Source organism: Culex pipiens, chromosome 2 (assembly GCF_016801865.2).
Source record: "Culex pipiens pallens isolate TS chromosome 2, TS_CPP_V2, whole genome shotgun sequence".
NCBI classification, from domain to species: Eukaryota; Metazoa; Arthropoda; class Insecta; order Diptera; family Culicidae; genus Culex; species Culex pipiens.
Genome location: NC_068938.1, coordinates 86,076,017 through 86,100,398, shown reverse-complemented (window position 1 = coordinate 86,100,398; position 24,382 = coordinate 86,076,017). Strand labels below are relative to the sequence as shown.

General features: G+C 37.5%; 2 protein-coding genes and 1 long non-coding RNA gene across 4 annotated transcripts in view; 2 read left to right on the top strand and 1 right to left on the bottom strand.

Moving 5' to 3' along the window:
- Positions 1-604, top strand: part of LOC128092878 (uncharacterized) — an 18,634-nt gene extending 18,030 nt beyond the window's left edge. Inside the window, exon 3 of the long non-coding RNA XR_008212063.1 lies at positions 328-604. This is a non-coding gene — a long non-coding RNA (uncharacterized LOC128092878). The remainder of the gene's footprint in view (positions 1-327) is intronic.
- Positions 1-13,931, top strand: part of LOC120419808 (protein limb expression 1 homolog) — a 128,353-nt gene extending 114,422 nt beyond the window's left edge. The window contains exons 1-4 of one of the 2 annotated variants that reach the window (XM_039582646.2): positions 785-1,495; positions 11,665-11,828; positions 11,905-12,095; positions 12,162-13,931. In XM_039582646.2, the coding sequence (XP_039438580.1) occupies positions 1,420-1,495; positions 11,665-11,828; positions 11,905-12,095; positions 12,162-12,528 (798 nt within the window). In that variant the 5' untranslated portion in view covers positions 785-1,419 and the 3' untranslated portion in view covers positions 12,529-13,931. Of the gene's footprint in view, positions 1-784; positions 1,496-11,664; positions 11,829-11,904; positions 12,096-12,161 lie in introns of those variants that run through there. The other variant, XM_039582645.2, reaches the window with a different exon arrangement.
- A 1,709-nt stretch (positions 13,932-15,640) lies between these two features.
- Positions 15,641-16,644, bottom strand: LOC120419779 (transmembrane reductase CYB561D2-like). Its single transcript, XM_039582612.2, has 4 exons — positions 16,405-16,644; positions 16,142-16,346; positions 15,935-16,075; positions 15,641-15,867 (listed from the first exon to the last, which is right to left on the bottom strand). The coding sequence occupies exons 1-4, from the start codon at positions 16,579-16,581 to the stop codon at positions 15,713-15,715; spliced, it is 678 nt and encodes a 225-aa protein (XP_039438546.1). The 5' UTR covers positions 16,582-16,644; the 3' UTR covers positions 15,641-15,712.
- Between the last annotated feature and the right edge of the window lie 7,738 nt (positions 16,645-24,382).

Here is a 24,382-nt window from a genome sequence, read left to right as displayed (position 1 = left end):
TAGAAGAGGATAGAAAGACAAAAAATAGAAATTGTGGAAAAGCTACAACGAGTAACTCAGTTTAAATAAATAATTGATTCGATTTTGAAAAATTACATTGCTTATAAAATATGATGAAAATATTTTTTCTTTATATGAATTCTCGCTTGCTTTTTCAAAACATAAGAAACCCATGGCGCATTGGTTGTTTTGAAAAAGTAATCTAGATTTAAAAGCCACACTTAGAGAGATTTGAGTGAAAAGCGCTCGTTGGTCGCACATATCGAAAAAGTTTTATCCAAATAAAAAAATACAACATTGAAAGTATAAAAAAATGCGATTTTCCAGAGATCCTCTCCAGCCAAGTGAGTGAGTGGTGTGTCCGCGGAAGCTGTGTGCAACCGGAGAGGGGGGATGAGACAGAGAGAGCCGTTTGCGGTGCTCCTCTCCTCGTGTGATGATTTACCCGGAAAGCGTTAATCTTCTGAATGAACCATTGAAGGAGAAGGTGGAGAAGCCGAACGAAGAAGGTGGTGAAGACGAAGACGAGTTGAGTCAGACGAAGAAGCCAGACGAGGGCTCGAGGGATGAGGTAACCAACACTAGTGTGCCCCCACACTGAGAAAAAAGAGTTCCCAAAATCGTGAACAAGCGTTCATGAAAATAGGAACCACGAACAAAGTGTTCAAATCTCATGGTACGATTTCGAAAAACGTACCATGGAATTTGAACACTTTGTTCGTGGTTCCCATTTTCATGAACGCTTGTTCACGATTTTAGGAACTCTTTTTTCTCCGTGCACGAAGAAAAGGAAGACAACAACGGCAAACGGTTGCCGATGGTCAACGGCAGCAGCGCTTCAACTACTTTTGTTGAGCTATTAAACAAAACAAAAAAAAACACAACAACTCAGCAGTGACTGACTGACCCGAACCCCCCTTCGAACTCGAAACGACGACGGCGGTGGCGGTGAAATTTGAGAACTCGAGATTGGCCCTCTCGCGGTGGTGGTGAATCTTCGGGGGCCAACTCTTCTCCGCGGGAGCTTCGTGTGGTAGCACAGCAGCGCATTATCAAAACAAAAGTTAAATAAAACAGAGTAGGAAAAAAAAGAGTCCAGAGAGAAAGAGCAATCGAGGAGAAAAGATCAGGAAGCGAACGGAAAAGCAATAAACAAAGAAGGCAAACCTATAAAGTAGGGGCAGCGCACATTGCCGCACAATAAACATACATACATTCACACACACAGACAAGTTTGTGGAGACGTCTTGTGGTGTGTGGTAGTGATTCATCTTGTGGTAAAACTCGTAAAACTGTGTGTCGTGAACTCGCCAAAATTAGCGTACGGCTTACGTTTTTTCTCGTCTGCCGAGGTGGATAGTGTGTGACGGAGGAACACTTCCGGAAAGGGCGAACACACACACACACGCTGCCTTCAATATGATGGTCTACTCGGAAGAACCCATCTGGCCGATACCGCACATTCCGGCGCTGTACGACGACGGAGATTACGGTGGTAAGATTATGTGGGAGAAATTAGGATGTAATGCTCTGAATTTGTTTTTTTCTTATCTGGAAAAATAAATGTCCAACCCGATACACGGTAGCCGTCAGTGAAATTATGGGAAAGTATAATCTGCATCAGACATGGATTATGCTGATACAGCTTATTTCAGTCCATAGTATCAGGAGTCTTTAGCCCTCGCTCTTCCTATTACCCATTATCCACAGAATAGCTGAGAACATATTCCGTGCTTTGTTTTTAAACGAATTACAATGTCATGTATAAACAAGCAAATGCTAATAGAGTCATCCAAATCCAAATCAATTTAAAAAAAAAAATTAACTCCTCGACCCTTCTTGGGAGAAAGGGTCCTACTTGACAGCTCGTTCCAAGGGGACCATAGTTAATGAATCGAAAAAATGTTGTCAGTAAAATTAAAATTTTATGAAAACGTACTCTTTTAATATTTTATATATAAAACTATAAAACTTTGAGTTTTGGTAACTTTTCGCATGAGATATAAATTTTACAAATTTACTGTAACGGGATTTTTTTCCTTCGGGTCTTGACTGTTAATAGTGTTTTTTACGGTAATACATTAAAATTTACATAGGGCTTTAGAACCCTATTGCATTTTTTTCAAATAAAAAATACTAATTTAATACAAACTAACCCTCGAAAAATAGTCCGCAACTTACTTTGAAAAATTGAAGAAGCTAATTATAATTAAGGAAAAAAAGATAAAAATGATTATTTTTATCGATTCAATGTTTCAAGTTTTTCTAAATAAAAATAAGGCCGTTGCAAATATTTTTTGAAGATTATGTCCCTGGATTCTCTAGTCAGGGTCGAGAGGGGGGGGGACAAAAAATATAAAAATATAAAAATTTAAATTACAAGCCATGGTCTCAACATTTGAATGAAAAATGTGTTATAAAATGCATTTTACACCTGCCCAGTTGTTTTGCAATCATTAGTTTTCAAAATATGCAAGTATTGAAGAGATTTTTTTTTTCGCCGAAAAAAAACTTTTTGCGGTGCTGTACATTGGATTTTCACAAAAATTAAAAATATTTTTGATCGATCCCAGACATGCTAATTATGATTTTAAATGCAGGAAAATGCATTTCTAATTGTTTTCAGTTGGTTAGACTTCTATTCCCCTTGACATTTTGAAGTTTTTTGAAAATTTTTGTTTTGCCCCCTGATTTTTCGGACCGATTTTGAAGGGGGGGGGGGGAGGGAACATAAACTTTGAAAAATATTTGCAACGGCCTTAGTTTTTATCGAAAAACGGACTGCATAATCCGAGACCGTGGTGTAGGGGTAAGCGTGGTTGCCTCTCACCCAGTCGGCCTGGGTTTGATCCCAGAAGGTCCCGGTGGCAAATTTTGAGACGAGATTTGTCTGATCACGCCTTCCGTCGGACAGGGAAGTAAATGTTGGCCCCGGTCTAACCTAGAGGTTAGGTCGATAGCTAAGTCCAGGTGTAGGAGTCGTCTCCCTGGGTCCTGCCTCGGTGGAGTGGCTGGTAGGCAGTTGGACTAACAATCCAAAGGTCGTCAGTTCGAATCCCGGGGTGGATGGAAGCTTAGGTGTATAAAGAGGTTTGCAATTGCCTCAACAATCAAGCCTTCGGACACCTAGATTCGAGTAGGAATCTCGTAATCGAGAACGCCAAGGCAATGCTGTAGAGCGCATAATTTGATTTGATTTTTGGACTGCATAATCGGATTCTTTGGACAATTTTACACTATTAATAGATAAAATTAGTGCCTAAGTAAAATGTTTTTAGGCTTATTGAAACAGAGTTAAAAAACTGATTTTTAGGAATCTTTTGTAGGGGAAATTCTCGTATGTTTGGCAGGTTAAGCACTCGCTCCTTACTCCATACAATTTGCTTATTTTAACTATGTTAACAACATATTTTGTAAATCTGTTAATAAAAACTTGCTTGCTCACTTCCTATTGAGCTTTTTATCACTCGATTTCAGTTGAAAACGCTTTTTATGAGCTGTAATTGAACGTCAAAGTGCTGATATTGCAACATTAGAGGCACCTTGCAGTTAGATATCGTTCCCCTAGAACAAGTTTCTCAGTAAATTTGTTTTTTTTTTTATTCTTGCTACAAAACTGGGTTTAGATCTTCAAAATCGGCCCAAAAAGCCCAAAGGAGACAAAAAAAAACAAACAATTGAAAATGCATTTTCTTGAGTTGACAATTTCAGCAAAACAAAAATTACGACGAACAAAATTCTTTAAGGCTAAAATTGTTTTAAAACTTCAGATTGAAAAACAACTGTTTTGGTGAGTAGTGCATTTTGCGACACATATTTGGCCAATTTTATGCATTCTCAGTACTTAACTTTCCCGTCGGTGATATGGGAGCACCCGCCCGTGTGGATCAATCGGACCGCGCACTGGACTCACAATCCAGAGGTCGCCGGTTCGAATCCCGCGGCGGGCGCTCTAAAATTCTTTGTGTAAATATGGGTATTCGGCGCCGTCGCTCCGTGCCATACTTTCATACACTTAGGAGCCCAGGGCGGCGAAGTCCTTGTAGATAAAAAGGAAGACACTAGTGGTTGGTACTAGCAATGGTGGCCAACAGCTATAAAGTCAACTTCGATATGGGAGCGCTCATTGGGCTTGCAAATTCTTGCGAATGTTGAAATTCTAATAAAAAGAAAATGTCTGGATAAATAATCGTTCTATAAGCGATTTGTCGAAACGGTACCCTAGTACCTTCGATTAAGACGATATTCAATGTCAAAAAAGAAATGCTTGTTTTATTGCATAATAGCTAAATTTTTAACAATTGTCAAATTAATTCAGGATCAGTAGTAATCATCAACCAATTTTCTTGTTCGAAAGAATCGTATTGGTATGGTACAATGTTTAAGTTTATGGAAAAATTTATATCTACGTACAGTCCCGACTCGATTATCCGAAGCTTCGAATATCCTCGATTTATTATTTGATCATCCGTAGGTTTTAAAGGAACTTCAGATTCATGAAAAAAAAATGTTCGTGTACTATTATTTTCTTATTTTCAACATCAAATTCAAGTTCAACGACCCTAAAAAATTAGAAAATATTTCGTGCGAGATTGATTGACTGGAACCATTACTAAAGTCGTGTCATATTCACAATACCACATTCCACCACTAAAACATTTACAAAGTTCATGAAGACGCGTTAACGTTAACCCACCCAACCCATAACTTCACGGATGAACGCAGCAAAACCCCACATCCCCCTTTGAAACACCATCAGAAAAAAGGCGTTTATAATCCCCCCAGCTCAAATAGTTTAAAAACAAATCTCACATAACGATTCTAAAACTTTTGATTTGAGACACCCTTACAGAAGTATCGGGGTCAATAACCCAGGTCACTTCCCCCCCTCTGACAACCAAAGTGCTAAGCAAAAGCCATTTACGACAAAGATTAAACCAGCCTACCATTACCCAAAGTCCCCAAACAGATCAACACGAAACCAACACCCTTCCACTAAACCTCCATATCACCGGCACGTTCCAATCAAAGCTCTTTGCCTCGGTACACTGGCCATCCGCTGATTCCACCAACCCCTACCCAGCCAACGACAGCTGATCCATGATCAGCAACAATGACTCGCAGACGGGATACGCAGCTTATCAGAATCCGGTAACCGGGGAGGAGCAAGCCCGCATGATGCGTCATCAGCCTGTGTGAGTCACCATGCAATTGGAACCTCCATGCCCCCAAGCCCCCGGCCCTATTCTCTCTCGTATGTAACTCCCCCCCCCCAGTCGCCACGCTCACTCACGCCTGGACTCGCGCTGAGAGAAACGTTCCCGGATTCTTCACACAACCCCACCACCCACATCTCCTCGGACATTTGGCCCGAAAAGGCTCATCCAGGAGAATTCATAATTTGCCTAGTCCCGAGAAATCAGTAGTCTCCGTCGTCAGCTCAGAAACAGGGAGGAGGAGAGGAGTTGGTATTGGAGTTTGCGGGTGGTTGGGTGCGTTTGTGTGAGGAGTGTTTGTAGGTGGTTGGAGTGAGTGTGGGGAGAGGGTTATGTTGTTTGTATGGGCGAAGCGAAATTTCCAAAGCGTCGGATAAACGCCCAGGGTAAATATTTGATGATTGTCCGTGAAATTACCGGCCAGGGCACAACAGGCAGCAGTCAGGGCTTCACTGCTGCCGCTGGATTCGCTTTGCACTTAGTTTTGCCGAAAGTAGTGTTTAACACACCCATTCATATCGCCTTTTTTTCTGGATTTGGTATGGCATCGTTTGATTTCAATGGTCATTCACGATTTGAGATGTTGTTGAGTTGATGGAACCAGCATAGAATTTTTAATTTTAGATATGGGAACCAAGTATGTTCCACTGTATTTCGGAAATAAAAACTATACCAAATAAATATAATCTGTCACTAGAACCAATGCCTATGCAGTTGACCAAATCTCCTAATCAAAAGTGGAAAGCCTCAATTCCTTTTTATATACAATAAGGCCGTTGCTAATATTTTTTCAAAGTTTATGGCGGCTCCCCTTCAAAATTGGTCCGAAAAATCAGAAGGCAACATTTATTTTCAAAAAACATCAAAATTTCAATGGAAATAGAAGTCTAATCAACTGAGAACAATCTCAAATGCCCTTTTCTGCTTTGATAATCATATTTAGCATGTTTGGGCTCGTCTAAAAATATTTTGAACTTTTATGAAAGTACAATGTACAGCACCGCAAAAACGTTTTTTTCTTGCAAAAATAAAATTTTTATCAATGCTTAGAAATCTTGGAAATCAATAATTGCAAAACAACTGGACAGGTGTATAGGGTAGAGTAGTCATCAATGAGACACGGGGAACAATGATAAAATGGCTCTCACAAGACGTAGTTTCAACTTGGTTTCAACCAATCAGGCTCATATTTGGGGGAAAGGTGTGTCTACTAGATACACGTCTGCCATTATAGTGGCTTTGGTTATGGACGCTCTCTTGAAGAGTTATTCATAAATGTTTGATTCTGGGGTGTAAAAGTAAATTATGGACAAAAAATACTTTTTTGCTCGTAGGCTGCCTTTTACACCAAAACTAATATTTCTTCAAATTTCTTTCGACGTTCCATAGGGGTTGAGTTGGGCTACAATGTCCTTTCATTAGGTTTGACCAAAATTTAGTATATACCCAGAATCCAGGCTGTCTCATTGTTCTCCACTAGGCCGTCCCAAAAAAATGAAAAGTTGTCAAATCTTCGGTGCTCACCCCTAGAATGATAGATTAAGATGTCAGGAACGATGTTTTCATACAACAAAAAATTCCCAAAAATGGTTTACAACTCGCGCGCGGAGTTTGAATGAAAAAAGGGCATTTTTCGAGTATTTTTCAGAAATGCGCGTAACAATCATACTAAAGTCATTCAAATTTGGTCGCCTTGGGCTTCAAGTTATAGTTTAATGTCCCCTGAACAAATTCCTGTACAGACATAGTCCATAAAAGCTTGTATTCGGGCATGGCAGGGCATTTTAAGGAGAAAAATTTGTATTTTTTAGCTAAAAAATTTCAAAAATCACCTCCCAAAACGAGCCAGAAAATTTTGCAGCCAAAACTAGTGCATTCAGCTTATAGGATTTTTACGGAGATCATTTTGCTTTTTTTAACATTCAATTTATGTCCACGCATAGCCGAGATATTTGCATTTTAGTGAACAAAAAGTGACGAATTTTCAAAATTCTTGGCATATAAGCGTTTTTAGCATAAAACATCATTTGTACTCGAAATTTACAATTTTATTCTTGCGCAGGAAATTTACTAAAATTCAATTCTGTCGATTGGGGTGAGTTTAGGGAGCCCAAATCTATCATACTATAAATTACTATAAAAATACTATAGGTTAATTCTCTACCAACTCACACGAAATCGGGAAAAGTTGCCCCGACCCCTCTTCGATTTGCGTGAAACTTTGTCCTAAGGGGTAACTTTTGTCCCTGATCACGAATCCGAGGTCCGTTTTTTGATATCTCGTGACGGAGGGGCGGTACGACCCCTTCCATTTTTGAACATGCGAAAAAAGAGGTGTTTTTCAATAATTTGCAGCCTGAAACGGTGATGAGATAGAAATTTGGTGTCAAAGGGACTTTTATCTAAAATTAGACGCCCGATTTGATGGCGTACTCAGAATTCCGAAAAAACGTATTTTTCATCGAAAAAAACACTAAAAAAGTTTTAAAAACTCTCCCATTTTCCGTTACTCGACTGTAAAAAATTTTGGAACATGTCATTTTATGGGAAATTTAATGTACTTTTCGAATCTACATTGACCCAGAAGGGTCATTTTTTCATTTAGAACAAAATTTTTCATTTTAAAATTTCGTGTTTTTTCTAACTTTGCAGGGTTATTTTTTAGAGTGTAACAATGTTCTACAAAGTTGTAGAGCAGACAATTACAAAATTTTTGATATATATACATAAGGGGTTTGCTTGTAAACATCACGAGTTATCGCGATTTTACGAAAAAAAGTTTTGAAAAAGTTACTTTTTGCGTTTCTCTTTGTTTCGTCGTCCGTGTCTGTCGCGGGTGACCATGAACGGCCATGATCGACGACGACCAACTTTTTCAAAACTTTTTTTCGTAAAATCGCGATAACTCGTGATGTTTATAAGCAAACCCCTTATGTCTATATATCAAATTTTTTGTAATTGTCTGCTCTACAACTTTGTAGAACATTGTTACACTCTAAAAAATAACCCTGCAAAGTTAGAAAAAACACGAAATTTTAAAATGAAAAATTTTGTTGTAAATGAAAAAATGACCCTTCTGGGTCAATGTAGATTCGAAAAATACATTAAATTTCCCATAAAATGACATGTTCCAAAATTTTTTACAGTCGAGTAACGGAAAATGGGAGAGTTTTTAAAACTTTTTTAGTGTTTTTTTCGATGAAAAATACGTTTTTTCGGAATTCTGAGTACGCCATCAAATCGGGCGTCTAATTTTAGATAAAAGTCCCATTGACTTCAAATTTCTATCTCATCACCGTTTCAGGCTGCAAATTATTGAAAAACACCTCTTTTTTCGCATGTTCAAAAATGGAAGGGGTCGTACCGCCCCTCCGTCACGAGATATCAAAAAACGGACCTCGGATTCGTGATCAGGGACAAAAGTTACCCCTTAGGACAAAGTTTCACGCAAATCGAAGAGGGGTCGGGGCAACTGCTGTGTGAGTTGGCGGAGAATTACCCTATAAAAATAATCTAACCATAAATTCAAATAAAAATTATCAAATTGATAGGTTGACCCTTTCTTTGGTTGGTACCTTCCTCATACACGGCGTCTTTTTCAGGGGGGTAGTATTTTTTGAGAAATAGCAAGAAAACTGTCATATACATATGACAGTGTGGAACATCCCCGTTCATTTGCGGGGTGAACGAAAATCTTTGGTCGGGAAAAATCAAAGTTATCCTCATTTGAAGTTTTTGAACTTTTTTCCTATGGGGCGAAATTTCGTCTATTTCAATTTACTATTGTTATAAGTCTATATGGGCATGATTTATGGTTCAGATCATATGATTTATTATGGGAAATGATGCAAGGAACATTTTTCCTGAAGCACGCAAAGTGATTGAAAATAAGGGAAAAAAGTTATAAAGGTTTTATTGAAAATTTGGGAGATTTTCTGATAAAATATCACACCCCTTTTCCAAAAAACACAATTTTTTCAATATTCAGATCATTATTTCGATGAATTCTTTTTTGAGAAATGTTTCTAGGCCCATTGAGTATATAAATCACTACAGAAAAGTGTAATTGGTTGGGTTTAAGCTCAACTGTAAGCCACTTTTATGAATTTTGCATTTCACCGAATCAACATATTTTGTTTGTTTTTGTTATGAAATGTACCGTTTCAATAAGATTTTCACATTTGTATTAGTCTTATTAAACCTCACAAGAGATCTCGTACTTATTTTGAGGTAAAGTGATAATATTGTAAATCAAAATCAAATCAAACCATCCACATTAACGACCCCCAGGTCTTTTGTGGTCTCAATTGCAAGTTTCTGCTCGAACTTGGGAGTCTGAAGGCTTGAATGGGGAGAGCACCCAAACCTCTTTCTATTCCAAGGAACCTTCTACCCCAGTGTTTGAACTGACGACCTTTGGATTGAGAGTCCAATCGCCGCCAGCGATTCCACCGGAGTAGGCTTGGTTTGGTGTGTTCTTTGTACTTATGGCATGGAGACGACTCCTAAACCTGGAATGACTTAACGGCCTTACAACCAAGGCCGGGACCGACGTTTTACTTCCTCATCCGATGGAAAGTTGGAGCAGATGGGAATCGAACCCAGAATCATCCGCTTACAAAGCGGACAGCGTAACCATTCGGCCACGCACTGCCACTGTGAATAAAAAGATCAATTATTTGTGTGTTTTTTAGCAAAACAATTTAATTGTTGTATTGTTCGTTGTTTCAAATTTGGATGCCTGACTTGTTTAGTATGTTAAGCTCTATTATTTGAGATTAAATTAATAGATTTACATACATTTAAAGTTTTTAATGATTTTTACGCAATATTTATGTTATTACCAATAATTGCAAGTTCAACTCTGAAGTTTCAATACAAATAATATAGCCCAAATGGAAATACAAATTAACAAAAGGCATAGAAATAGAAACCCTGTGATTGTATTTACACTGCATGTCTCAATTAGATACAAAACATATCATGTGGACCATGTACTCATAAATAAAAAGTGAAAATTTAATGTAAACGGTACATTTTATAACCAAAACTCACAAAAATATGTTGATTCGGTGAAATCCAAAATTCATAATTGTGACATACAGTTGAGCTTAAACCCAACCAATTACACTTTTCTGTAGTGATTTATATACTCAAACATTTCTCAAAAAAGAATTCATCGAAATAATGATCTGAATATTGAAAACATTGTGTTTTTTGGAAAAGGGGTGTGATATTTTATCAGAAAATCTCCCAAGTTTTCAATAAAACCTTTATAACTTTTTTCCCTTATTTTCAATCACTTTGCGTGCTTCAGGAAAAATGTTCCTTGCATCATTTCCCATAATAAATCATATGATCTGAACCATAAATCATGCCCATATAGACTTATAACAATAGTAAATTGAAATAGACGAAATTTCGCCCCATAGGAAAAAAGTTCAAAAACTTCAAATGAGGATAACTTTGATTTTTCCCGACCAAAGATTTTCGTTCACCCCGCAAATGAACGGGGATGTTCCACACTGTCATATGTATATGACAGTTTTCTTGCTATTTCTCAAAAAATACTACCCCCCTGAAAAATACGCCGTGCATAATGATATATTTTTGGTAGGGTTGTCAGATATCCCTTTTTTTAGTTTGGTTGAGCGTTTTAGCAGTTTTTGCAACTTTTTGTACTCATTGGAAAAGTCCTTTGATTACGCAACGAACAATGGGTCGCATTGTTGCTCTAGTTATTCATCAAAATATTTAATATCCGCCTCTAAAATTGTGTAATTCACAAAAATAACCTTAATTTTTGATAAGGTTGTCAGATCTTCGATCGTTTGGACACTTTGGATTTTTTTTCGATTGCTCATACAAAGATCTTTCAATAACCTTTCTAAAAATGTATAACATGGCAAAAACCAACCTTTTTTTTAACAATCATAGAAACTTATGTCAAATTTTTTTTAGCGTCTCTTTTGAAGAACTTAACTAAACTTTATAATATTCAATAGCGGTCCCACCACACACAGACATTTGCTTTGTCCTGAGTAGATATGTACACGTGAAGGTGAGTCTAGGAGGTCTAATTAGGAAGCTAATTTTACAAATAATTTTATAGCCTTTCCTCAGTAAGAGGAGAAAGGCAAAAAGTCTGGTAGATATGATTAAAATATTAAGTTGGGATTATATTTTTTAAGTCACTAAGCAGTGCACTGCAGATTACTGTCGGAAGGAGATTCTCTTCTCCTGAGGACACCGTGAGTGATTTTGCTTGTTCGCGTCCAACCACCCCCTTTTTTTTACTGTAATTCTTGGCAACCGCAACATAGGTCATCCTTGTGGCCCCGTTTGGTTATCACATCAAATCAAATAAAATTACTAAGCAGCAGCTCTCACCTTCATTATATGAGATTTCCTCACAACTAACCCGATATTTTCCTCCTTCTCGTTGCAGTCAATGTCGTCGAGGCGCTGCAAGAGTTCTGGCAGATGAAGGCAGCGCGGGGAGCCGACCTGAAGAATGGCGCCCTTGTGATATACGAATCGATCCCGTCCACGAGTCAACCGTACGTCTGCTACGTCACCTTGCCCGGCGGCAGCTGTTTCGGAAGTTTTCAGGTAGTGCAAATTTAGAGGATTGCATTGAGTTGCAGTTGATAACTAATCAACGTTTCTTCCACTTTTGTTGTTACAGAATTGTCCCACTAAAGCCGAAGCCCGACGATCATCCGCCAAGATAGCTTTAATGAATTCCGTATTCAACGAGCATCCGTCCCGCCGGATCAGCGATGACTTCATCGAGAAGGCGGTCCTGGAGGCGCGGGCGTCCTTCAAGGGGGAAAACACAGAGGAGGACGGACCGGACACGGGAATCGGTGCCTTCAGGTAAGGGATTGCGAACCGTGTGAAGTCTTGTAATGTGTTCTAATTGATTTTCTCGCACTCTCGCAGGTTCATGCTGGAAACCAACAAAGGTCGAACGATGCTCGAGTTCCAGGAGCTGATGACCGTCTTCCAGCTGCTCCACTGGAACGGTTCGCTCAAGGCTATGCGCGAGAGGCAATGTTCCCGGCAGGAGGTGGTCGCACACTACTCGAACCGCTCGTTGGACGACGAAATGCGCCAGCAGATGGCGCTGGACTGGATCGAGCGGGAAAACGAAAACCCCGGACTGCTGAGTAGGGAGCTGGCGATCGCCGAAAGAGAACTAGAGACTGCTCGGCTGGCAGGACGAGAACTGCGGTTCCCCAAGGAGAAGAAGGACATCCTCCAGATGGCGCACAACCAGCTCAACGTTGGCAGCAATATCAACAGTTGAACAGCAGGGCACGTGGTGTTTTTGAGTAGACATTAGTTGATGTAGGATCAAAATTCGATTAAGATATTTGTATTCCAAGAAGTGCATCTTTTGCTATGATTGCTCTTTGTATAACAATGACATTGGTCTCGTGCTTGCTTTTTGGAATCATAAAATGTGAAAATTCCTTATTAATTTAACGGATTTGTTTTTATGCATTAATGATTACGTTTTTTGTTTGATATATAGTTTTATTGTAGAAGCAAACGAAGCAAGCAACAAGATAACATTTTCGAATAACTTATAATCAATAACGAACAACCAGAACATAAGCTCAAGTAAATGTGATTTTTATTTCCATACTTATACGACATAAAAGTAACATTCCATAGCCGGTATAACTGTGAACAACATTTTTAATTGGTGGTGGTGTTAATTTGTTTACAAATTGTCTACTTTTTATGCTCTAACCTTTTTTTTAACCTATCACTACTACTCGATGCTTCAACTACAATTATAATAGCAAACAAAATCTACAAAATATTCCCATCTATAGTAATGACAGCACAAGCAATAGTTAAGAATAGCATATAATCGAGAAGGAAAAATAAATAAAACAAAAATAAACACATAGACAATAGTACCAACCCATACTAATGTACATACAATAAGCGTCAGCCTGTTTGTTGATCTGAACTGTTTCATTACAGCTTTTTTTTACTTTACCTACCACATATCAAACCTGTATCTTTTAGAAAATTTTAATAAGACACAACCAAGACACACAACCTGAGGAAAACTGTAAGAGCAATGTTGCATTCTCGAGGCAAAACAATTTTTATCTTTTTTTGATGAGCAAAAAGTTTTATTTATCCAAACAAAAAATGTGATTTTTATTGAGTGGAAAACATAGCTAGAAAAATTTTAAATTTTGAGCAATCAAAAAGTTTTAATTTATTTTTATAAAACAAACGAAATGAAGCAGTATATTTACAACTAAAAATTACTAGTTTAGAAAATGTTTTTAATTGCAATTACAAAACCCCCCCTTTCGGCCAAATTTAATCTTAAAATTTAGACGAAGATTGTGATTTATGCGTTAAACTAAATTTTAATTAATATTTTAACTGTAATCAACCGCCAACCGGACGGTGTTTTAATTCTAGTATTAACAACCACAAAAATCGTGGCAAACCGACACGACAAAATGGCAGAAAGATAACACAAACGAAAAAAAAAATAAATGGAAAGAGAAAAAAAACACGTTAACAACAGTGTGAGGGCATTTGTGTAGTACCATGATAAACCAGCGTAAACAGATCAAGATCAGATGCGTTCACTTTAGTGGTTTGCCCGTCGTTGAAATGTAAAAATACGGTTTTAATGGAAAAAGGCGTGAATAAATAGTTTCGTTTTGAATAAACTTTGGGTGTGTTTTATTTCGTGCTCGAACGATGAAAGAAAAAAATAGGGTGGATCAAGGATATTTGGAAAAAAAAGTCATTACCTGTTTAGAGCACTTAAAAGCTTGAAAATTGAAAAAATAGACGCACTATTTTAAAAAGTTACTCAAATTTGTTTACAATGCTTACTTTTCATATTTCTTTAATTGTGACTTGAAATTAAATAAAAGTTTGAAAAAAGTGTTTTTATTTCTTGAACATGATTGTTGCATCCAATAACCCCTCGGTCAGCTCGGTTTGTTTTGGTTTTTTGACAGCTAAACAACGCCCAGTTACTGAAAAACTACTGTATTATGCAGTATCAAGGCTAAAACAGCTGTCCCGTTTCGCCCCAAATGACGGTTTGGCCCAATTAACATTCCGAAACTCAGGCCCCCAAAAAAGTCGGAACAGTAAGTTCAACGCGATGTATCTCGACCGTAACACAACCAATCGATACGATTCTTTTTTTTTATAAAGATTTGTAAGGAAGTTAAGATGATTCTAGAATATTGCAGAACTCGATTTGATCAAATCTGTAATTTCTGTGGCCGAGACATCTTTACAAATCCTTAAAAAAAAACGTAGGCATGAAATTTAAAAAAAAAATATCTCTTTGCTCTTTAATGAACTCAACTTTTACTTTTTAAAGGAAATTGAGCAAATGAATTCCAGATATTGGATAATCTAAACAAATAAAATCTAGATGTTGGAATGACTTTTCTTTTATCAAATAAAAAAATTGAAAAAGGTTATCACAACTTATTCCTTTGATCAAATTTGATCTTAGCAAATCAAAACAAAACTTGAGGATTGATTAAGTCCCAAGTCCTTTCATGTAATTATTGCACATTACAATTCATCCGAATAACCCCAAAAATGTATTGCCAATCCGCAGAGATAGATTATGTGAACGGATCACATTTCACAGAATCAACAGGGGAGGAAGAATGCGTGGACATACCGTACTAAACGCTCCGATTCAGTTATGATGTGGTGTGTAAGTGTAAATTAAATTAGGCAGATAAATAAACATTTAGGGAGAAAATGGGATTAAAGAATGGGAATTAGGCTGGGGGGGGGGGAGACATACAATTTTATCAAATGAATAAAAAAAAACAGTTTTGACCCAGTGCACAGTGTAATCAGAACGCAGTAACCAAATTGGACGTGCAGGATTAAAAAATTTACTCCGCAACAACCTCTTGAAACAGCATCCTCCTTAGACGAAAATCAAGTTTTCCAGTCCACGTTGGTCGCAGATTCTTCCAGCTCTCGACTTTTTTTTCGTGTTCCTGATCTCTAGCAGTGTTAAACGATGAATAGGGTTTCAAACGGAATTCAACTCCAACCTAAACAAATTTGAAAACCTCCATAAATTAAATGTGAAACACCTTTCTATAAGCTCATCTGAACTTTTTACTGCTTTTTACTGGTCTCAACCTTTTGTGGAATGATTCAACATATCATAATTGCATAATGTGTAGAATTGTATAATTGTTAATTGCATAATTTGAAGATTTAAAATAGGTATTTAAAAATAGATTTAATTTTTCTTCGGCAAAGTCACTAACATGAATAAATACTTGTACATATTCATCTGCACGTTCTTCTTATGCTCTCAACTAAAAACCAATTCAAATACAGTTTGTTTGATAAGATTTATTACCAACAAAGGCGAGGCATGATAGATGATCTAATTTGGTTGTTTTCTTTATTGCTTTTCAAGTTCTCTCCTCAAACACAATAAATTATTCTGTGGTCTAACTCATCATTCCCTTGAACTGGTTCAACATGGTTTTCGAAACACCAATTAAAGTCAGAATGATAGTTATGGATGAAAATGAGATCAACATGTTAACATTTTCTTTCGACTGCATTCTTCGTGGTGAATATTCCAGCATAAGGGAAACCATTCCTGCCGAAAAATAAGTTAAATTAATCAAAGGTGGAAATCTCCTTCTTTGCAATTGACATCTGCTTACCGATAACAAACGCCACAATTCCGGTCAGGTAGTGGCACAACTTGATATAAATAGGCTTGATTAGGTGTTTGATTTTCATCGCGTACAGCGCCGCCAGCCCATTCATCATAGACAGCACTAAAAACACCATTGAGACTAATCCTAAAACAATCAGAGGCACTCATTGATAACACTGTCACTTATCGAGACAACCCGACCAGTTCATACCGGTAATCGCGTGGTCGGACTTGAAGTGTGCCCGCCCGTTATCTTCCTTGATGTAAATCTCCAGGCCGACTCCCACAAAGATCGCCACAAATCCAACGGCCTGCAGAACCCAGTGCCAGCGCCGTTTCACTTCGTTGCCGTACAAAACTGTCCAAGAATTGGCACTGTACAGCGTTAGGAAGGATTCTGCCATGAAGAATTGATACTGCAACAACAATTGTTCTCATCACTTGAACATGCTCACTATGGTTGTCATAACTTACTCCAATAGTACAAAGAAACATGTGCCACGTGAACAACTTGCCAAATCCGTTCATGTAGGATACATAAGACAAATATATCGTAACGTAACCTATCAACACGTGATTTATGGTATTGAAAGCAACCGCCAAACAGTTAACCAGCGGTTCTCCAGTTTTTAACGAAGCTTCGGCAGTCATTTTGAATGGAATAACTGTAGCTACTACACCGGCCCACACCCGACAAGAACTGTGGACTGCAGTGCAAAGAGTTTTATAAAATAAGTGCCGCGGATATCTGTACGATCTATTGCTACCTGATTTCGACGCATTACGTGCATCGAAATTGTGTACTTATCAAGTCTCGCCGCTATAAATGAAAACGGAGAAGAAAAAAACTCTGTGGAACTGACTGGATTTCACGGCGTGGATGACGTGACAATATACTTGTAATTGATAAAAGAAATTTTATTGTCGTAATTATTATAATTTGCACTAGAAAAAAGTTTTGTGGAAATGTGCATTTTAATATTTTTTCAAATCTATAAGCAAACAAATTGTCTAAAAATACTGAATTTACCACTGTGGCACACCCTACAGCATGGTAAAGCCCGAAATGAATATACTTGTAAAGAGTAAACCAAACAACGTTATCAAATCAATGCCATTTTTATCAGAACATCCTTCCGCATAACACCTGTGTTTGCAAAGTGGGAGCTGTTTAATCACCACTTCTACTTCAAGTGGCACAAGTGTGACTTAAGTTAAGGGATTAAAATATTTTAAGTATCTACCAGTAGGTAATCCAATTTTCATTAAATTCAAAAATTGAAACAAAAAAATAATCAAATAATAACTAAGCGAACCAATCTCAATATGTCGTCAGTTGTGTGCTATCTTGTAACAACGACCATTTAGTACTTTTCGAGAAAATCGATTTTTAAAGTTTGTTGGTAAATAATTTCAAAACTATGAATGATAGAGCCAAACTTTTTGAAGCAATCGGTTCGTATACTATCGCTTAACAAACGCTCCAAGTTTCAACTAATTTGGTTACACCAGTTGAAAGATACAGTAAATAATGTAAACAAAAATCTGAAAAACACGTGTCACAAGTGTGTTTCGAAAGTAAAATTGTACTACGTGTCACAAGTGTGCACAGAATTCCCATTCAAATCAATGGTTTAATCGACTTAATCAGTTTATTTTTATAAACAAAAGGTTGCATTGCCTTTAGAAAGTATGTGTGTACATAAATTAGTGAAAAACAAGAAAAATTTTCCACATTTTCCAACAACATGTATGACGTGTCACAAGTGTGCACAATCATTTTGATGATAAATTGGTCTATGTCACAAGTGTGTATTGCGATATCCGGGAAACGGAAGCGAGTTTCCAAAATCGGGTTAAAGCATCTTGTAGTGTTTGTTAAGTATAGCAAAACGTCATTAACTCATTTTCGCCCAAAAAGGTCTATGTCACAAGATAGCACACAGCTGACGATGTTTTAAATGTGAAAACAGTAATCCTATTTTCAAACCATTCATATTATAATGTTGACCAAACTTGATTATCCGAAGTTCTATTACCTATTCGAAACTCTTCACAGAAACTAGATTAATCAAATTTGAGTGGTTGACTGCATGTTTCATCACCAAATAAATATTCTCAACAGTCATATTCACCGCCATTTTGAATTAGAGCTGGGACTTCGGATCGGATATTTTCGGACTCCGGATATCCGGATATCCAAATCCGGATAATAATCCGGATACTATCCGGAGCTCCGAAAATACGGATATTATCCGAAATTTACGGATATCCGGATATTTTTCCATGTAATGCAACAAGAAGGAAGCATTATTTTCCCAAATTTTTGGTACAAGTGATGTTATTTGGAGCATTATCAATTCAGAAGAGTTGGAGGAAGATTTTCAAAAAAAAACCTAACTTGACTCCATTTTAACCACGGCTACGTCACGACTGTCATCCACATATAAAGCGAGTGAAGTCAAAATCGAACCAAGATCGAACCAAGTTTTAAGCGCGTTGCTTTTGAAAATGTCGTATGCGCATAGAACATAAATAACAAAACTAAAAACTTTTTTTTATATATATTAAATCTCAGGGGACAACTAGGGGAACTGCATTTAATTCCGTCAAGCACCTAATGTTGGCATATCAGCACATATTAAGATTTTTAGTTTAAGTAATTGAGTTTCGTTGTATTGTATCGTCAAGTAGAACTTTGTTTTATTGATCTAATAAATGTAAAATGTGTTAAAATTTACGTAATAATTGAAATTATCTCGCAAATATACTCAAAAGATAAAAAAAAACTTGCAAAAAATAATTTGGGAACAATATTTATGTATTTATTTTATACGACCTTTTCAAAAAACACCCGCATACAATATTGACAGTGCCTCTGGCGGAGACTTCAGGAAACTGCATGCGTGTCAGATCCTTGATTTTAACCGATTTTAGCTGTCCTAGACGCAAATGAAAGTGATTAGTTGGCCTTTCAAGGAAAAAAAATTTGAGTACCAAAAAACAGCCAATCACTTGAAACAGTCGTATGAAACTTTAAATGGCATTTTGACGGTGTCTGGACCGAAGAGCCTATGTCTGAATTTTTTTTATCGGATTCCTCGGGAAATTTGTTTTTGTCAAATCTTTCATTTTTTTGAAAATTAATTATTGCAAAACAACTGAACTAGTGTAAAATGCATTTTAAAACACTTTTTCCATGCAAATGTTGAAACTATGGCTTGTTGTTTCAATATTTATATTTTTTGTTATTTTTTTGTCCCCCCTTCTCGACCCAGGCCAGAGCCGATGGACAATAACTTTGAAAAATATTTGCATCGGCCTAACCCACATAGGCAAAAAATATCTTTTAAATAATGTGTTTTTTTTTGTGACTTTCAGGCAGGGTTGCGAATGAGCGAGCGCTCACGGAAGGAGTGCTCGCTCCAGCTGGAGCGTGAGTTTTTATCAGGTAGCTCGTGCTCGCTCACGCTCACCGGAGCGTTTTGCGCTCACGTGAGCTAGTGAGCCAAAGTAGGTAGTTGTTTATCCCTGTTGAAGCATCTGCCTGTTTGAAACGAAGTTTCTAGAACTATCTCAGCACAGGCAGCAAAAACAAACATGAAAGGGGTCCAACAAACAAAAGTAAGCAATGAAATGGATTTATTCGGCGAACCGAAATATACGTTCTATTTTAAATTCAGAATTATCCAAGGGGCAGAATGATTCACTCTTGAGTGAGCTAACACAGAGCTAACATTCTTAATGTAAAAATTCATTGACGTGCAGAGATGCACTGCTATTTACAAATAATTGATTTATTTGACAAATTATGTTTATTTCAAGTTTTTAGAATCCGGACTCAAAGTGTTTTGAAAAACAAAAAAAAAACAAAAAAATAAAATTTGTGTTAATGAACCTTTAAAAAAAACCAGCAGTAAGCTTTATTAAAGTTATAATCATCCCTCATATTCGGAACATTTTAGAGAATGTCCATATTCAAAAAATCATTTATTGAATCTGTAATTGAATATTTTCAGAGGCTTGGTAGCGGAAGTGTTAAATATAATTTACTTGGGGGAAGAGGAGCCACCCTTAATGTGGTAAAACAAAACAATGACAATTTATATTATTTCATTCAAATGGGTTATTTCAAACACTAGCAATTTGGAGTTTTTTTTTGTAAAAAAAGAACTGTTTCAACAATTTACCCTATTTTCTAGAATGAGAAAGGGAAAGATTAACTTTATAAAAAATGATCAGCCGTTTCCAAGCACTGAACGATTTATTAAGCGGAATGACCTTTTTTTAATGGTTGCTCATTCTGACCCGCACGCTGCAAAGGTAGTCAACAAACAGGTACATAAAACAGTTTAATGTTATATTTTGATCAACCAAGCACATGACATTGAATCGAACTCACCCCAGCATAAATCTTCTTGAATTAATTCATTGTTTTGTAAGTTTTTATAAGGTTTCAGTCATTTTTGTTTACGCGCTCATACCCTTCCCCCAATGTTCCCCAATGTTTCCAATGACATGCTGCGCCTTAAGCAAAAAATCTAACTAGGATTGAAAATCAAAAACTTTCTCAAAAACGAAAAACGATTCGATTCGCGATACTTCCAAAGTGAGCGCTCCGTGAGCGAAAAATGAGTGCGAGCGCGAGCGTGGGGCAAACGCGAGCTGAAAAAATCGGAGCAAACGTGAGCGCGGGCAAACGTGAGCTAGCTCGCGCAGCGCTCCTCCTCACGAATGAGCGAAAAATGAGCGCTCACGAGCGCGTGAGCGCGTGAGGATCGCAACACTGCTTTCAGGGGTTATTTTTTAAACTGTACCAATTTTCTATAAAGTCACAAGCTTGCACCGCCCTACTGTAACGAAATATCGAAAAATGAACCTCGGATTCGTGATCATGGTCCAAAGTTTCCCCATAGAGTAAAATTTCACGGAAATCGAAGAGGGGTCGAATTGATGGGGGTTTTGAGAAAAAATATCCGGATACCTACGGATATCGGATAATTATCCGTCTATCCGGAGCTCCGGATTTTGGATATCCGTTCGGATATCCGAACGGATATCCGGATATCCGGATACATTCGAAGTCCCAGCTCTATTTTGAATAAGATGTTCCTATATCATTAAAAGCATTTTTGATTTGAATTTTTTTTATTTTTTTTATTTTATTTTGATATTTTTTTAAGAAAACAATATACCGTCAGTGGGGGTGACATTGGGTCTGGGGGGTGAGACTGGGTCAAATTGATTTTTTACGGATTTCACCATTTCTCATATTCTTCTCAATTAAACTGAATTCTGTTAAAAGGGTTGTGTAGGGGACATCTTAAGATGACTTCGCTGAAAAAATCTCGTTCCTAGAGCAAATCCTGTTATTTTGACAGCTGTCTAAAGTTGAGGTACGTTTTTGGCCAAAAATGACCTCTTGAAAAATCATTTTTCTGAAAATTTTGTTGGTATTGCTCAAAAACTACCCAAATGTTTGAAAATCTCCACTTCAAACATTGTAGCATGTCAATTCGATTCCCTCGAACAAGAAACACTGTTGGATGACTTGTTTTTACCATATCGTTGTATTTGAGCATCATTTTAGTTTCATTTGACCCAATGTCACCCCCTCTAAGGGGTGAGATTGGGTCAATTTTCAAACTATTGGCATTTAAGGTAGTGTTCATCAAAATCCACCATATTTTGGGAAAATGTTAGTAAACTATCTAAGAACAAAGCTCCATTGGAAGATTTTCGATGTTATTTAAATTGTTTTTGTTATTAAGTAATTACGAGAGGTGTATCGTTTTTTGACCCATAGTCACCCCCACTGACGGTATTGCATGTTTTTTTTATTCAATTGGTTTCAATTTTTTTTTGTGATTTTTTTAGAGCTGGACTCTTAATTATACTATCAGAAAAAAATTAAATCTCCACTCAGGAAATCCCAAAAGACAGAAACAAAATGTTCCCAAATTGTGATCGGTTGCATCAAGCGAACAAAAAAAAAAGAACGCCCAAATGCTTAAAGTTCAATGACAGCGGCGCATGAAATAATTTCGGAAGCAGCCATTCCTCAAAGGAAAATACTTTAAAACGTCGTTAGAATCAATAAATTGGACACTTTGTCCGCTGCAGCAACAACAAAAAAACTACATCCTCTGGACACACACAGACGCGCACTTGCTGGCGGTGAACACGTTTTTTAGTTGTTTTATTATTTTAGCTGAGCTCGAAAGTTGATTTCGCTAATTAAGTGCGTTGACTTCTTTACCACCAGCACCGCGAGGAACGGACGGGGATCGATCAACCGTCAACTTGCGAGCAGTTCTTTGGGATTTTGGCAATTTATTAATAATATTAATTCTTGGTAAAATAGTACAACGGTTTAACAAAAGTATTTTTTCTCTGCACAGAAAAAAAGATGGTAATATTCATTCATCAATGATGACAGATTATTTGTAAAAAAAAAGTGTAGTATTACATCAGAAAATGGTTAATTTTCATCAGTTTCTGGTGAATATTCATCGGGTTCACATTTTTACATATATTTCAGTTAGTATTACTCAAAAAAGAGGTAATATACAACCTACCAAATTTTCAACAATCCAAAATCCAACTTGTTTTTTGCTGTGTGGGGCCATAAAAATTTGATGTTTTCGCCCCACGGTTAACTAAGAAGAGGGCAATAAATTGATTTTGTTATTTCAAACTAAATTATCGTAATGATTTTATCAAAAAGTAAACAAGAAACAAAAAAACATAACAAAATAAGTTTGCTCCGGACATAAAAAAGATGTATTATGAAAAGTGAAGTGAAACAAACTTGAAACTTCTGAGTTTCTCAAGACTTGTTCATCGGTGTCTTGTTTTGGCTCAAGAATCGCGAGCTGAGATAAAGTGAACATAAAATAAATAATTCTGATCATGTCATAAAAGGGCTCTTGCTGTTGTTCTTATTCGTTTTCCCGCATACAAAAAAAAACAACAAAGAAGATGCATTTAGATAGAAAGAGTGCAAAGTAAGTGTACCGCGGACACACACATGGATTGGAGCTTTCGGCGCATCGAACGCAGGACATGGACGACCGAAGTGACGATCAGCAGCAAAAAGACATCCAGCGATCAAAATTAACAGAGAACCAAGAATGAGCCGAGCCGACGAGGAATGCCCAGAGCAGTTGCAACCCAAGGGAACACATCAAATGGACGAAGCGATGAAAGGTCGAGAGCAATTTGACCACTCAACGATCGAATGGCTTTTTAACTGATTTATATGTGAAACTGCAGACGGCGGATAATTTCAAAACAAACAAGGCAAATTGATATCGCTGTGGGATCCTGAACTTCTTAAATGAAGTAATCTTTTATATGCAAAATTTAATATCTTTTAAATCAAAGGAAAATTCTGAAAAATACTGAAATTTTAAAACTTATAATGTCGTTGAACCGGGACCGTGGTGTAGGGGTAAGCGTGATTGCCTCTCACCCAGTCGGCCTGGGTTCGATCCCAGACGGTCCCGGTGGCATTTTTCGAGACGAGATTTGTCTGATCACGCCTTCCGTCGGAAAGGAAGTAAATGTTGGTCCCGGACTAACCTAAAAAAGGTTAGGTCGTTAGCTCAGTCCAGGTGTAGGAGTCGTCTCCCTGGGTCCTGCCTCGGTGGAGTCGCTGGTAGGCAGTTGGACTCACAATCCAAAGGTCGTCAGTTCGAATCCCGGGGTGGACGGAAGCTAAGGTGTAAAAAGAGGTTTGCAATTGCCTCAACAATCAAGCCTTCGAACACCTAGTTTCGAGTAGGAATCTCGCAATCGAGAACGCCAAGGCAATGCTGTAGAGCGAATAATTTGATTTGATTTTGAATGTCGTTGAAAAAGAAATTCAAAAAGCTACTATTTTTCAACTCAACACCCAAACGGCGGTCGCATGGTTGTGATGCATGGCGGCATGAAAGTATATCAGAATCTGCATGAAAACTGGTCTCATGCATTTTTTGCGATATAGGGGTATGACATTTTTGCCCGTTACCGACAATTATCGACATTACCGACGGCATTTTGGTTGTATTTCACACAAAAAACCCCTTTACAGAACGAGGATTGAACCACCAACTTCTTGGTTATTGATCCGACACGCTACCACCGCGCCATGGACGCTTGATGAAAGGAGAGTGAAAGAGCACCAACATATGATTCTCTTTGGAGTGATGCTCGGGGGCGGGCCAGCATTATATGTGTTGGTGAGAACTGCAAATCGCTAAAATGTTTACATGCGGGCAAAAATGATCTACGGGCTTGCTGCAAAAAATGTTATAAAATGTAACATTTTCTGAAGCAAATCCACTGTTGCAGATTTTGAGATATATTTTTCCTTTGGGTGAAGATTTCTTGACTATTTATCCGATTGGCAATAGATCATTTCGTCGATTGTGTGCTATCTTGTGACAACGACCATTTTGGTCGAAAA

What these genes read in the sequence shown, in the direction of transcription:
- LOC120419779 (XM_039582612.2), bottom strand. Translation starts at nt 16,581, where the DNA reads ATGACTGCCGAAGCTTCGTTAAAAACTGGAGAACCGCTGGTTAACTGT. An exon ending in TGTTTCTTTGTACTATTGGA is followed by an intron (nt 16,347 to 16,404) that starts GTAAGTTATGAC and finishes TTGTTGTTGCAG; the next exon opens with TATCAATTCTTCATGGCAGA. An exon ending in AATTGTGGCGTTTGTTATCG is followed by an intron (nt 15,868 to 15,934) that starts GTAAGCAGATGT and finishes ATTTTTCGGCAG; the next exon opens with GAATGGTTTCCCTTATGCTG.